The sequence below is a fragment of the Quercus lobata genome, chromosome 3 (assembly GCF_001633185.2).
Source record: "Quercus lobata isolate SW786 chromosome 3, ValleyOak3.0 Primary Assembly, whole genome shotgun sequence".
NCBI lineage: Eukaryota > Viridiplantae > Streptophyta > Magnoliopsida > Fagales > Fagaceae > Quercus > Quercus lobata.
In genome coordinates, this window is record NC_044906.1 from 17,120,428 (window position 1) to 17,135,460 (window position 15,033).

The window sequence follows — 15,033 nt, forward strand, 5'->3', positions numbered from 1 at the left end:
TTAAGTCATAATTAACTTTCTGATTTTTGAATCCTCTTAATATATAAACTAGAGATAAAATCTCTAATTTTTCCAATACATTAACTATTGGTAGTGTTCATCTAAAACAAAAAGAATAATGCTATAGTCACAAACTATTTCACAACTTTTTTATAAACTATTAATGTGACAAATTCTTATTGGTTCTCATTTGAACCCACTACAAATATCATTTTTTCACTTATCAATAACCACTCACCAAATCAGTCATTTGTAAATAAAATTGTAAAATCGTTTGTATCTTTAGCATTTTTCAAACAAAAATCTATTGGTGCAAAAAAACTTGAAATTAGGGTTTTAAATGTCTTGGAAATTTGACTTATTAAGAATCTTCTACTCTCTCTCTCTCTATATATATATATTTAAAGGATTCAAAAAGTTAATTATTGTCTACTCATAACTTAATTAACTTATCATTATTCCATGGAGTTAAAATAGTAAATCGACAAAAAAATTAAAAATATTCCTATAAAAGAAAAACTACCCCACATCCCTTACTTCTATATGAAAAAAAAAAAAAAAAAAAAAAATCCTATTGAAAAGTTCCTTCGTACTTCTACTACCTCACGTTGTTATAACTTAAAAATTAAAAAAAAAACTACCCATAGTTCCTATCAAAAAACCAAAACTACCCACTCCCATGTTATATCAAAAACACAAAAATAAAAAAGCAACATCGCACACACGCAAAGTGCAAGAGGCTAGTATATATTATTTATTATCCTCACATTTCGTGCACCGTCCAATTCATGAAGCCTCTTTATAACCGTCAGATTTAGGTCGATTCCACACGTTAGAGTCCGATTTCACTGGGATTGAGTAACACATACCGTAAATTATGAGGTCAAAGATACCATGAATTAGCCATTACTCCTAGTTACGTCGTCGTTTTGAAAATGGGTGTCGGCTGATCCCTTGTTTGTTCTTATCGAAACGGTCTTGGCAAAAAGTGGGACCAATCGGACCACATCTAGCTTAATTTTCTTTCCATACTGACAAAGATTTTTTTTGTTAATTACCAATTAATCCCAATATTCTACCATAATCAAATCAATCCCAAACTCTATATAAACACCCCCGGTACCACTCCAAGTCCATCACAAAAAACCATTCAGAGTACAAACTTTTCTTCTCAAGCAAACACAAATTTCCTCTCCTACTCTCATCCAAACCAAAAACACTTAAAAACCCACTTCTTTCTCAACCTTTACAATCCTTAAACATACACCCTTCTTCTACTTTTCCTAGAGAAACCCATTTTCTTTCTAGCCAAACACTCTAAATCCTTCTCAAACCAAATCACAAGCACTCAAACCTTTGTTCAGTTCTCACTTTCTTTCAAAACCCACTTCAAATGGCTCCTAACATCACCACCACCGCCACCACTGTTACGACCAAACCCGTTAGCATGCCTAGCAAGGCCTATGTCACTTTTTTGGCTGGTAACGGTGACTATGTGAAAGGTGTGGTTGGCTTAGCCAAGGGCCTGAGAAAGGTCAAGACTAAGTACCCTCTTGTGGTTGCAATATTGCCTGATGTCCCTGAGGACCACCGTGAAATATTGGTTTCACAAGGGTGCATAGTGAGGGAGATTGAGCCTGTGTACCCACCTGAGAACCAAACCCAGTTTGCCATGGCCTACTATGTCATCAACTACTCCAAGCTTCGTATTTGGGAGGTATGTATATTAGTTGATGTTACCATTCTTTGCTTGCATGTGTGACTACTTACACGTAGTTTCTGCTTTCTGTGAGTGACAAGATGTTTGTTTTTGAAACCGTGTTGTAGTTGTGGGCTTCTGACGTGTTATGTCAAAAATGCACGTGAGGGTATTTTTGTAATCTCGTGTCAAGGGTCTGTTGCAGATAACGCCTAGTTTGACTGCTTTTATGAGAAACTGTGTATCTTTCTTCTAAATATTTGGGGAAAAACTCTTCAAAATGTACAATTTCACTCTGTCCCAACAGAGCCTTCATGTTTTATGAATTTTCCTAATCTAGTCTAAGGGTATGCTTTATATATCTTTAAAGAAAATTTTGTAATCTGTCCTATTTTTATTAATTTTTTATACTTAATTGATGTAATATTGTGACAAGGGAAAATATAATGACAAAGATATATACTTATAAGATAATTTAATCTCTTTTTATTCAATTATTTGATTTTATTAATAGGATGTTTTTGGTATCCAATTGAATTATTCCAATTCTTTGTGTGCAGTTTGTGGAGTACAGCAAGATGATATACCTAGATGGAGACATTCAAGTGTTTGAAAACATAGATCACCTCTTTGACTTACCGGACAACCATTTCTATGCTGTCATGGACTGCTTTTGTGAGAAAAATTGGAGCAACACTCCACAACACAAGATTGGCTATTGCCAGCAGTGCCCTGACAAGGTTAACTGGCCTGCTGAGCTTGGCCCCAAGCCTCCCCAATACTTCAATGCTGGCTTCTTTGTGTATGAGCCTAAACTATCGACATACCATGAACTCCTTGAGACCCTTCAAGTTACCTCTCCTACAACTTTTGCTGAGCAGGTAAATCTTAGTTTTCACAGTAATTGTCACATTAATTCCTTGCTTGTGTATGACCCATTTTGGAGGTCATGTGGCTTGATTTGATAGATTCATATCAAGCTAATTTCTAGCTATTGGACTATTAAGTTGTGGATGTGCTTCATTGACTTTGAAGCACATAAATCTATGACTTTTTCTTTTTTTTAAAGGTGAATACCAGTAATATATAGTAGCTTATTAAAATAATTTGTAATTCTTTCAGGACTTTTTGAACATGTTCTTCAATGATATTTACAAGCCAATTTCTCCGGTTTACAATCTTGTACTTGCCATGTTATGGCGTCATCCAGAAAACATTGAGTTTGACAAAGTTAAAGTTGTTCATTACTGTGCTAATGTAAGTATCCGCTTTGTTTATAGTCACACTCTCAAATTTTAATAAATTTCAATTTGCTTTTTGATATGTAATACTAATGAAATATGTCTTTGAATGGTTTACAGGGCTCTAAGCCATGGAGGTACACTGGTGAGGAAGAGAACATGGACAGGGAAGACATCAAGTTGCTAGTGAAGAAATGGTGGGACATATATAATGATGAGTCATTGGACTACAAGAACACATTGGCTTCTGTAGAGGCTAAAGCTGGTGTTGAGAAAAATGGCTTGAAACGATTCTTGACAGCAGTGTCCGAGACTGTTGGTCACTACATTAATGCCCCATCTGCTGCTTAGTGCTTGTTTTAAGTTCAATGGAAATGAAGCTTGTGTTGTGTAGGACTCTAAGTAAGTAATGAGTACAGCTTTCTCAAAAAAAAAAAAAAAAAAAAGTAATGGGTACAGGATTGGTCTTTATTTGTATGATTTGGAATTGTCTTCTGTTTTAAGTTGAAGACTTTCCTATTACATATGTTACCAATTTTCAATTTGTTATGGTCTTCTGTTTTAAGTCGAAGACTTACACTCCTATTATTATGTCAGGAGTTTCAGGACCATTGTTCTTGCTTTTGCTTTGTTTTCTTTGCTCATATTTTCAATTTATAAGAACAAATATTTTGGTGTATATAAGTTGTTAATTCTCTCTCTCCCTTCTTTTTTAATTTTTAATTTTTATTTTTATGGGAACTTTCTCAATTTTTTTATGTCAGCAAATGTCCGACCTTGTCAAATTGAGCCGTTTTAATGCACGTTAAGGTCGGTTTTAGTCCAAATATCCAAACATTATCTTAAAATTTTAGTACAAAGTCTAAAACATTATCCAAAGTGAAAATGGTCGGTTTTACCGTTTTAGTCCAACTAACAAAACTAGAAAAGAGCACCCTTTTTTTTGCTCAAAAAAAAAAAAAAAAAAAAAAGGGAAAAGAGCACCCTTTTATTGCCAAATGGCAAGATTAAAGTTCTCTAAATAATATGGTGAAACGTAGCCCTCATGAGGAAAAAGAATTCTGAATCTAGATGCCTATCGGCCAATGGTTATGCACTTATGCCACATGACTATTTATCTTCTACTTGGAAGAAGTAAGGTCCCGTGGACCCACTTAACACTTTTAGAGCATTTTTATTGGCTTATGCATAAAATTATGCATGTTGCATTATCAAATACCATTTTATTTATTTTATATATTTACTTTTACAACACATTCTACATCTCATTCTTTATTTTTCCAATAAATCATATTAAAATATTATAAAATAACTCTTATATAAAGTAACTTGCCCGAAATCTGTATCGGAAACCCACCTAACCCTACAACAACTATCACCGCCACCATGGCCAAGTCCTAACCCACCCCCAAAACGTGAGAGACAAGAGAGTTGAGATAGGTATGTGTTGGGGAGAGAAACATCTTAGGAGACTCTTGAGTAGTTAATATAACATATAAACAAATGAGCTTAACTTACCTCAATAATTGGAGGTTTCATTTTATTTTAAATACATAATAGCAAGTGGTAGATTGGTAGTGGGTTTTAATATCCACCTTTTATTTAGTTAGTGCGTGATATGACAGCTTCTCATCTATACTACTATTTAAGGGGCTTCTTTTATTTGGACTAAATTTTTTTTGTTCCAAAATACCCCTACAACTTACGTTTAAGTAAGGGTAAAACTTGGTAAAAATACTTCTTTAACTCTCACGTAAAACACTATTTACAAAATAGGATCACACTCCTATTACACTCACGTTAGTTTTCAAATTCAAATTGCTTCTTCTTCAATTTTCCAATTCTCTCAATTCTGTGTTAATCTTATTTTCACTATTATCATCATTTTTTCTATTTGCTATGCTCAAATTTGCTCCTACTTGACGGTATGAGTATGTTAATGTATATTGGTCTTTTCTATTTTGGTTTTCTAATTCATGAACAACTTCTCATATTCTAGAAACAAACCAAATATTTGTGTAAAATAGCCCTTATATTTCAACCTCATCTATAATTTCTATCACACATTTCTTCAAGGAACGTGCACTGGGGTGTCTATCTTCAAGATTTTCGTATCTAAACTTTAAGAAACGTGCACTAGGGTGTTGATCTTCAAGATTTTCGTGTTCTTTGTCCTCTAACTCTAGCAGACTGTTTGGACTTTGGACTTGAAGTGTAGTCAATGGCAAAAATGTAAGTATCTTTGATCACCTCTATTTACATGCCTCATGTGTGTTGGGTTCTTTGCATTATGTTTGCTTTTACGAGTTGCCATTCAATATTTGTTTTCCTGTATTTGGTTTATATTTTGGTTTCCTTATTTTGTTATTATTATCCTTTTCATATCATTATCTTATCTTTAAAAAAAAAAAAACCACTCACATTTTTTTATATTTCTATTACACGACCACATTTTCTTATATTCCTATTGTTTTGTTCAAATATGATCATCATGAAAGCAAGATCAATTGTTGTTTAGCTTCTCTTGGAGATGATGGTAAAAGCAGTCAAATTTATTGAGTGAGATCTAGCCAAAAAGGATATCAACATAATGGTTATATTTTGATTAAGGTATTTGCCTTTGAAAATGGGTACATAAATAAGAAGAAGGATAATTATCATAAAGTACAAGATGTTTTACTACTAACCAATGTCCATTCCTCCATGTTTGAGGTGCCAGATGGTGAATATAAGAAAATTTGTGTTCAAATAGAACTCATATTTGAAAATGTGAATATAAGAAAAAAAAAATTTAGTTGAATGTTAAAATTTAAATTAGAGTTTAGAAAAAAAAAAAAAAAAAACTTTATTCTCTTATCATGATTTAGAGTTTGAAAGAAAAAAAAAATCATTTAACTCCTACATAAAATACTGCCTATAAATAGGACCACACTTTTCTTTTTTAATATGTTCTATTATTTGGTCGATTTGATGAATGTTTAATATTTTCTCTAATTAATGACTATTTTTTAAAGAGCGGTAATGATATATTTTTTTCGTGGTTAACGGGTTTGACTAATTATTTTAGTGTATGTGTTCTAAGTGGTGCCCTCTCTTTCTCCTATTATTTTTCTCTATTGTTTTTCTTACATTTATGCCTTACTCTCTATATTTTTGTATTTTTTTTAGGGTGACATATCAATAATTTTGTTAGATTGCGTAGCAGTCACATTGAATGAATTCGGGTGAGTGAAGTGGTAGTCAATCTATCAAGTAGTTGTTAAAAGACAATTTTTTGTGAATATCCTACCATATGAAATTTAATATTGTCTTTTGTTGCGTCTTTCATTACACATTTGATGATTCTGTAAGCAATTACTATATACGTAATTTTTTTTTTTTTTTAATGAGAAACCTATATACGTAAATCTTGAAAAAGAAAAATGATTATGGGGAAGTTATCTTTAAAGATAAGATTTAAAAATCGGGGAGAAACCTAAAATGTGGGTTCTCTCTCTCTCTCTCTCTCTTCTTTAAAGATAAAATTATAAAATCATGGAGAAAATTGCTTATAAATAATAGGCAAACTTTTAGGAATAAAAATACTTGGGGTTTAACCATTTAAACACATTAAAACGTGGGGTTTTTTTTTTCCCCCTTATTTTCTTTAAAGATAAAATTATATTATAAAATCATGGAGAAAATTGCTTCTAAATAATAGGCAAACTTTTAGGAATAAAATACCTAAAACATTTTTTTTTTAATGTAAAACATGTTAGTAGGCTATCAGTAGAGGATTCTAAAATCCTAAAATTTAGGATTTCCTTTTCTTGAAATTGTAAAAAAAAAAAAAAAAATGGTGGTCCTATTTTGTAGGCAATCTTTTAAAAAATTGAATAAAATTTTTTTTGAGTTTACAACATGCAATTTTTAGCATTTGTAATTTTTTGTTATGCATGTGCAATAACTAGCTACCTTTTAGCCTTTAGGACTAAGTGGCTGCCTTTTAGGATTTAAAAAAAAAAAAATTGATAACCCTTATTTTTTTTTTAAAAAAATGATAATTGTGACACTCTATGACTAGAATATCTTTTTATGTCATCACAAAGTTCACAATCCAATTGAGCTATTGCTAAAAAAAAACATTATATTACGGCTAAAATATTTTGTTTACATAATTTTAGTGTCAAACTATCACAACTCAAAAATAAGGTTCAAATATTATTTTGCAAAACTTTTATATAACAAATTATTGTGTACTATTGTTATGTCCATAAATTTTAACATAGCACATGCTTCCACTTTTACTAAAATTTTATTAGAATTGCACATATTATTAAAATTGATGATAATTAGGCTCTTCTATTCTTTTGGATAAAAGTTAATAGTTTACATAAATCATAATTTGGGATTAATACATTTTTCAATCACAAAAAATACTTAGAGGTGTGATGAAAAAATTAGAATGGCTATTTCATCACACCCCTAGGTATTTTTTGTGATTGAAAAATATATTAATCCCAAATTATAATTTATGCAAATTATTAAATTTTATCTAAAATAATAGAAGAGCCTCACGCTCGTGCTTAGAGACTAGTTAAAACTAAAGGAGATTTCAGTTAAAAAAGTACTATAGGGAAACCAAACTCTAGAAAAATCACTTGACCTAAAAAGTTTAAGCCTAATGGGTAATTAGGTATGAGCTCAACTATTTTTATATTATGGCAAAACTTAGGTATAGTATCTTAGGTGCTGTTCCTTAGGTTCTCCTCTTAAGATTCAATTATGTGGCTACTTAACTTAAAAATACACTTCCATTTTATGAGAAAAAATTCATATGGCAGAATTTTAAAAGGGGAACCTAATAAACAGCACCTAAATACTATACCTAAATCTTACTCTTTATATTAATCACTCACTCTTTTCATTAATATCTAATGTGAGATTTTACTACTTAACCAATTATACTACTCACACATAATTATGTAAGACTAAATTGTCTTATTTGACAACGTAGCATTTTTTTTTTTTTTTTTTTTTTGAGGAAAAGGTAAGTCAACTTTATTAAGATAAATCAAATTGAAATACATCAACCAAGTTTTGTGGTAGTTCTTCTAACCAGATATCTGTATCAGCAACTAGAACTGCTCTCTTTGCAAGGGAGTGGGCCAACCTATTATCACCTACGTGTATGAATAAAATAACAAGTCTGCATGAATAAAAATCCTGACAACGTAGCATTTAATAACTCCAAATTTCCAAAACATTATCTTATAAAGTTTTAGTACAAAGTCCAAATAGTTTTCCAAAGTGAACTGGTCGGTTTTACTCCAAAGTCATAAAACATTATCATATTCAATATTTTATCATATTTCATCATCTTTAATTTATTGCATGACCCAAAAAAAGTTCTTAGTTTAATTGATAGGTCCTACGTCCTACACTTTTCGATCAACTAACAAAACTAGAAATGTGAACCCTTTTGCCAAGTGGCAAGAATCAGTCCTCTAAATAACACGGTGACACGTGGCCCCCCACTAGGAAAATTAAATTCTTATTCAAATAGATGTCCATAGTTATTATTTTCTACGCGGAAGAATTCCATGGACCCACTTAAGACTGTTTTACTGTTTTGCCCTCTTTTAGCTTAGTACCCAAGTTAGCTTTGTTTAATAAGAAAAAAAAATTGACATGATAGATATATCAATGGGGAGTGCCAAGTGTTGCAAGAACGAGTCTACGTGCTTCAGCTTCATGGGAGTTTCGTGTGTAGTAATTAGAGGATGTTGCTTCTTTTTGTTGTTGCTAACATGGTAGGCCGTGGTCGGCTATGATCACTGACACTAAGCAGTAAAAGTATTTTCTATAGTGGGGGTTGCCTTTAGTTAGTAAGAAAATCAAAGGAAGCTTCACGACGGTGAATTTCTAATTTCCTTAAATTTTTTTTAAAAAAAAAAGTCTAACACCATAATTTATAAAAATTTTCACAATTTTTTGTCATGTGTAATATGACAGAGTGTGATTAGTAAAGAAAAAAATAATAAATTTATATGTAAATTGATGACGTTGAAAATTGTCACCAATGAGTCACACCGTACTCACGACTCGGGGCGAACCTGCACACCAAGAACGAACGGAAGAAGACCTTTAGAGAGCACCGGTGTGGTGCCGGCCTAACACTCTCCGAAGGTCAAGTCAGAAGTCGTCGTTTCACTTTTTTAGAGCGCAAGAGAGGGTCAATTAATCTTACCACGATTTCCGAGAATGTCAGTCCTTTTATAGTGGTGGAGAGGTGGCTTTTCTTCTTGACCTCCAGATCTTTCCAATGTGGGACTATGATACCAATTCTCCAAAATGTGGTGAACAACCATTTCCCTTTTTGGATCTTAGTGTTTTCCTGGGCTATAGAGATTTCGGATCATGGGCCCATACTGCGTCTGTCAGCGATGGGCTTTCACAACGCATGGGACTATCTTCACACAGGTCCAACAGTCCCAATCCGTCCGGCCTATTAAGGTAGGCCCAACAGGCTCTATATTTTATCATCTTCAGTTGCCCCCTTCACCCCAATGATCCGTCTGTTTTTTGGGTCAAAGGATCAATGGGGTGACGATCCTAACGTAGGGGCATGACGGGTATTTGTATGACGGAAAGGTATCCGTGAGACCAAGAAAAACTTAACTGATTGACGGATTTATGGAATATAGTATGACGGTTCCAGGCAGATCAACCCGTCAAAAGAAGATTCATCAAGTTGACGGTTACATGAAGGGTACAATTCGTTGATGTGCCCTGACAGGTTGTCAACATTTATTGATCCTGCCACGTGTCAATCTCTGAGTGGCCGTTGTATAGGATCGAAGCGTCGCTTCGTCTTCCGTGCATCTCCTATATATATAAGGCGCCTTACTTCCATTTTCACATTTTTAACAAGAAATCGATTGTCAGAGCGAAGCCGTCAACCTTGTCAGAGCACTCCGTCGTGGAGGTGAATCTACAGATTATAACAACCGTCACCCCTAATTCGCCAAGTGTGGTAAGTACTTCAATACATAACCAAGTTACATTTCCGTCCATGCATTGTTGTTAGGCTTACTATACCCGTCAATAATTTCAAACCCGTCAGTCTTAGGTTTTATCGTCAATTGTAGGAAATGTCTAGTGCGTCAAGTAACCAGTCGGTGGTTCGTGACGGGGCGGAATACGAGAATGTATACCCGTCCGGTCATAAAGACCAAGAGAGCCCCGGCGAAGATAGGAGTCCGTCCGCCTCCTCTTCGTCCTCTACAGATGAGGATGTGGAGATAGTTGAAATAGATGGTTCTGGTGACGACGGGAATCAAGCACTGGAGTCCGTTGTAGGTGTTGATGGACTGCGGAAGTTCATCATGTTGCCAGAGTGGACAGTGCATAAGTTCACATCCGTCATCAGGGATAAACATTTCAACACTTTTAGAATTAACTTCCAAATCCCGGACTACGTTTCCATCCGTCTGCCCCATGTGTCGGAGAAGTGTTACTATGAAGGGGTAGAAGGTGTCGGGATTTACGAGCAGGCGTTGAAGGCAGGACTTCGGTTCCCGCTCTCTACACTTCATAGGGAACTTTTGCACTACCTAGGGCTGTCCGTCACACAGATAACTGATGACGTTGAAAATTGTCACCAATGAGTCACACCGTACTCACGACTCGGGGCGAACCTGCACACCAAGAACGAACGGAAGAAGACCTTTAGAGAGCACCGGTGTGGTGCCGGCCTAACACTCTCCGAAGGTCAAGTCAGAAGTCGTCGTTTCACTTTTTTAGAGCGCAAGAGAGGGTCAATTAATCTTACCTCGATTTCCGAGAATGTCAGTCCTTTTATAGTGGTGGAGAGGTGGCTTTTCTTCTTGACCTCCAGATCTTTCCAATGTGGGACTATGATACCAATTCTCCAAAATGTGGTGAACAACCATTTCCCTTTTTGGATCTTAGTGTTTTCCTGGGCTATAGAGATTTCGGATCATGGGCCCATACTGCGTCTGTCAGCGATGGGCTTTCACAACGCATGAGACTATCTTCACACAGGTCCAACAGTCCCAATCCGTCCGGCCCATTAAGGTAGGCCCAACAGGCTCTATATTTTATCATCTTCATAAATAATGAAAAACTACTCACAATTTACTATATTAAAATAATGATGAAAATATTATAAAAATAATTTGTAGATGTACACTTTCACTTCTTCTAATTTGTATTGAGTGAAGTCACACCCATGTGTAGAAGAAATTTGGGATGTTGAGAATTGTTACTTGTTTGTTTAGATGTGGATTTAATTCACACTAGGAAGTCAAAGCTGACACACACACACACACATACATATATAGTTATCAAAGTTTGAGAATTGGGTATGACTATCATGAATTTTAATGAAAAACCAGTAATTATGATAATTTTGCAACTCCTAATCCTAGCTATGATTGATTCAAAAGGTCATGAGTCAGGAATATAGATGAAATCAATAATACTTTTTCGAACGGAAAGACATATTCAAGAAAAAAAATCTTGAATAATTTGGATTCAATTTCAAATTTTAAATAGAATTGTTTTTTTGCCCTAATATTTTCAATAGAATCTTATGAGTTTATAATTTTAATTGTTTCCATGGCTTGATTGGCTTCTGATTAAATATTAATGGTTAGGCCTAATTATATAACTAAGCTCTTAATGAAAATGAAATATACAGTCAGATTTGTTCGGTGTCAATTTTCCTTCCCCAGAGTTCGGTGTCGGTGTCAAATATGGCAAGATCAAAAATTTCGGACCAATTGAAAAATTGCCATTCACACTGACCAAAACCAATTGATTACACCCCTAAATTAAAACTTAGAGAGAACTAAGTATAGTATCAAATTACAAACTATTGGTAATTGAGTTTGGAACATTCAAGCCAATCTTGTCAAGATCTCATTTAATATGAAATCTAATCATAAATCAATTTTTACCTTAGAAATCACCGCATTGATTTTGCAATATTGCAAGCTGAAATAGGAGATGTGATTATCCTATAGATTAACCACCATTTTCGTCACAAATTATGCATATATGTAATCTCTGAGTTTGCCATATACATTAACTATTGGGCGAAAAATCCTCAAATTTATGTTACAACCAAATTAAGAAATAGATCACAATATGTTGCCTTTTGTTATTATAAACTAATCAGTTAGTGTTTTAAATGTCGTGAATAGTTGACTAAAATATATTTACTATCAATTACTACTTTACTGGATTAAAAAAAAAAAAATTACTACTTTATTCTACTCTATAATATATTATTATCCCCCATTTCGTGCACCGCCCAATTCGTGAGGCCTCTTTATAACCATCAGATCAGATCGATGCCACACGTAAGGATGCGATTTATTTGGGATTAAACAACGCATACCGTAAATTTTGAAGGTCAAACTTTGAGGTAGATACAATGAATTAGCCTTTAGTCTAAGCTACGTCGTTTGATGCATGTGCTAATCGATAAATTGTGTTGGAAATAGTGGGCCAATCGGACCCATATGGGCCAGATCCTGCTTAATTTTTTTTTCCATGCCGACATAGAATTATTAATTAATTACCATTAATCCCAATATTTTACAATTATCAAATCCACCCCAGGCTCTATATAAACACCCCCACCCAACACTCCAAGTCCATCACAAAAAAACCATTCAGAGTACAAACTTTTCTTCCCAAGAAAACATAAATTTCTTCTCCTTACAAACCTTAAACTTACACCCTTCTTCTAATTTTCCTATAGAGACCATTTTTCTCTCTAACCAAACACTCTAAAATCCTTTTCAAACCCAATCCCAAAGTTTAAAACCCGTGTTCAATTCACATTTTCTCCAAAAACCCACTTCAAATGGCTCCTAACATCACCACCACCACCACCACCACAGCCACCACCAAACTTGCTAGCATGCCTGGAAAGGCCTATGTAACTTTTTTGGCAGGTAACGGTGACTATGTGAAAGGTGTGGTTGGCTTAGCCAAGGGCCTGAGAAAGGTCAAGACTAAGTACCCTCTTGTGGTTGCAATATTGCCTGATGTCCCAGAGGACCACCGTGAAATATTGGTTTCACAAGGGTGCATAGTGAGGGAGATTGAGCCTGTGTACCCACCTGAGAACCAAACCCAGTTTGCCATGGCCTACTATGTCATCAACTACTCCAAGCTTCGTATTTGGGAGGTATGTATGTATTTTTGTTAATGTTATTACCATTCTTTGCTCTTGCATGTGTCACACGTAGTTTTACGATTTCAACAGTTCTGTAAATTGTACTTACGTTTGAATTTTGTGTATGCAGTTTGTGGAGTACAGCAAGATGATTTACCTAGATGGAGACATTCAAGTGTTTGAAAACATTGATCACCTCTTTGACTTACCGGACAACCACTTCTATGCTGTCATGGACTGCTTTTGTGAGAAAAATTGGAGCAACACTCCACAACACAAGATTGGCTATTGCCAGCAGTGCCCTGACAAGGTTAACTGGCCTGCTGAGCTTGGCCCCAAGCCACCCCTGTACTTCAATGCTGGCTTCTTTGTGTATGAGCCTAATCTATCCACATACCATGATCTCCTTGAGACCCTTCAAGTTACCACTCCTACAACTTTTGCTGAGCAGGTAAATCTTAGTTCTAGTTGTGGTTGAAAAACTACCGTGTTTCTCATGCAATTCATATTAATTGCATGATGCATCAAATGAATTGCTTATTTGTGTATGACCCAGTTTGGAGGTCATGTGGCTTGATTTGATATATTAATATCAAGCTACTTTCAAGCCATTGGACCATAATGTTGTGGACCCTGCTTCTTTGGCTTTGAAGCACAAAAATTTATGACTTTTATTCATTTTTTTCTATGGAGAATGGCGAATATTAGTAATAGTACATTACTAAAAAAATTTGTGATTCTTTCAGGACTTTTTGAATATGTTCTTCAATGATATTTACAAGCCAATCTCTCCAGTTTACAATCTTGTGCTTGCCATGTTATGGCGCCATCCAGAGAACATTGAGTTAGATAAAGTCAAAGTTGTTCATTATTGTGCTAATGTGAGTATCTACTTTGTTTATCATAAAAATCTCAAATTTTAATAAATTTCAATTGTTTTTCCTTGATATATGTAATACTAATGAAGTATGTTTTTGATTGGTTTACAGGGCTGTAAGCCATGGAGGTACACTGGTGAGGAAGAAAACATGGACAGGGAAGATATCAAGTTGCTAGTGAAGAAATGGTGGGACATTTATAATGATGAGTCATTGGACTACAAGAACACATTGGCTTCTGTAGAGGCTAAAGCTGGTGTTGAGAAAAATGGCTTGAAAAGATTCTTGACAGCGGTGTCGGAAGCTGTTGGTCACTACATTAATGCCCCATCTGCTGCTTAGTGCTTGTTTTAAGTTCAATGGAAATGAAGCTTGTGTAGGACTAGCAGTGATTGATACAGGGTTGGTTTTTATTTGTATGGTTTTGGAATGATCTTCTGTTTTTATGTTGAAGACTTTCCTATTACATATGTTTTCAGTTTTCAATTTGTTATTGTCTTCTGTTTTAAGTCGAAGACATACACTCCTATTATTATGTTAGGAGTTTCATGGCCATTGGTCTTGCTTTTGCTCTGTTTTCTTTGTTCATATTTTCAATTTATAGGAACAAATTTTTTGGTGTATGTAAGTTGATAATTCTCTCCCTCTCTCTCTCTCTTTGTTAATTTTTATTTTTAATGGGAACTTTGTTAATTTGTTATGTCTGCAAATGTCCAACCTTGTCAAATTGCAACTGTTTTAATGCACTTTGTGGTCGGTTTTAGTCCAAATATCTAAACATTATCTTAAAATTTTAGTACCAAGTCTAAAACATTATCCAAAGTAAACATGGTCGGTTTTATCGTTTCAGTCCAACTAACAAAAAAAAACAAAACTAGAAAAGTAAACCCTTTTTGCTAAGTGGCAAGATTAAAGTTCTCTAATAGATGCCTATGGTTATGCCACATGACTTTTTATTTTCTTTTTTGAAGAAGTAAGGTCCCATGGACCCACTTAAAACTGGTTGTTAAGCAGTAAACATAT

The 15,033-nt window shown here is 34.4% G+C and overlaps 2 protein-coding genes across 2 annotated transcripts; both read left to right on the plus strand.

The window, feature by feature from the left end:
• Window positions 1-1,144: 1,144 nt before the first annotated feature.
• LOC115979778 (galactinol synthase 2-like) lies at window positions 1,145-3,619 on the plus strand. Its single transcript, XM_031101836.1, has 5 exons — window positions 1,145-1,717; window positions 2,260-2,580; window positions 2,822-2,956; window positions 3,061-3,342; window positions 3,387-3,619. Exons 1-4 carry the CDS (start codon window positions 1,394-1,396, stop codon window positions 3,289-3,291), a joined length of 1,011 nt encoding a protein of 336 aa, XP_030957696.1. The 5' UTR covers window positions 1,145-1,393; the 3' UTR covers window positions 3,292-3,342; window positions 3,387-3,619.
• Window positions 3,620-12,607: 8,988 nt separating this feature from the next.
• LOC115979776 (galactinol synthase 2-like) lies at window positions 12,608-14,655 on the plus strand. Its single transcript, XM_031101835.1, has 4 exons — window positions 12,608-13,144; window positions 13,263-13,583; window positions 13,879-14,013; window positions 14,122-14,655. Exons 1-4 carry the CDS (start codon window positions 12,818-12,820, stop codon window positions 14,350-14,352), a joined length of 1,014 nt encoding a protein of 337 aa, XP_030957695.1. The 5' UTR covers window positions 12,608-12,817; the 3' UTR covers window positions 14,353-14,655.
• Window positions 14,656-15,033: the final 378 nt, after the last annotated feature.

Bases quoted from the DNA above. Each gene is read 5' to 3' on its own strand.
- LOC115979776 (XM_031101835.1), top strand. From the start codon at position 12,818: ATGGCTCCTAACATCACCACCACCACCACCACCACAGCCACCACCAAA. The intron at 13,145-13,262 runs GTATGTATGTAT...TTGTGTATGCAG, and splicing joins CCAAGCTTCGTATTTGGGAG to TTTGTGGAGTACAGCAAGAT. The intron at 13,584-13,878 runs GTAAATCTTAGT...TGATTCTTTCAG, and splicing joins CTACAACTTTTGCTGAGCAG to GACTTTTTGAATATGTTCTT.
- LOC115979778 (XM_031101836.1), top strand. From the start codon at position 1,394: ATGGCTCCTAACATCACCACCACCGCCACCACTGTTACGACCAAACCC. The intron at 1,718-2,259 runs GTATGTATATTA...CTTTGTGTGCAG, and splicing joins CCAAGCTTCGTATTTGGGAG to TTTGTGGAGTACAGCAAGAT. The intron at 2,581-2,821 runs GTAAATCTTAGT...TAATTCTTTCAG, and splicing joins CTACAACTTTTGCTGAGCAG to GACTTTTTGAACATGTTCTT.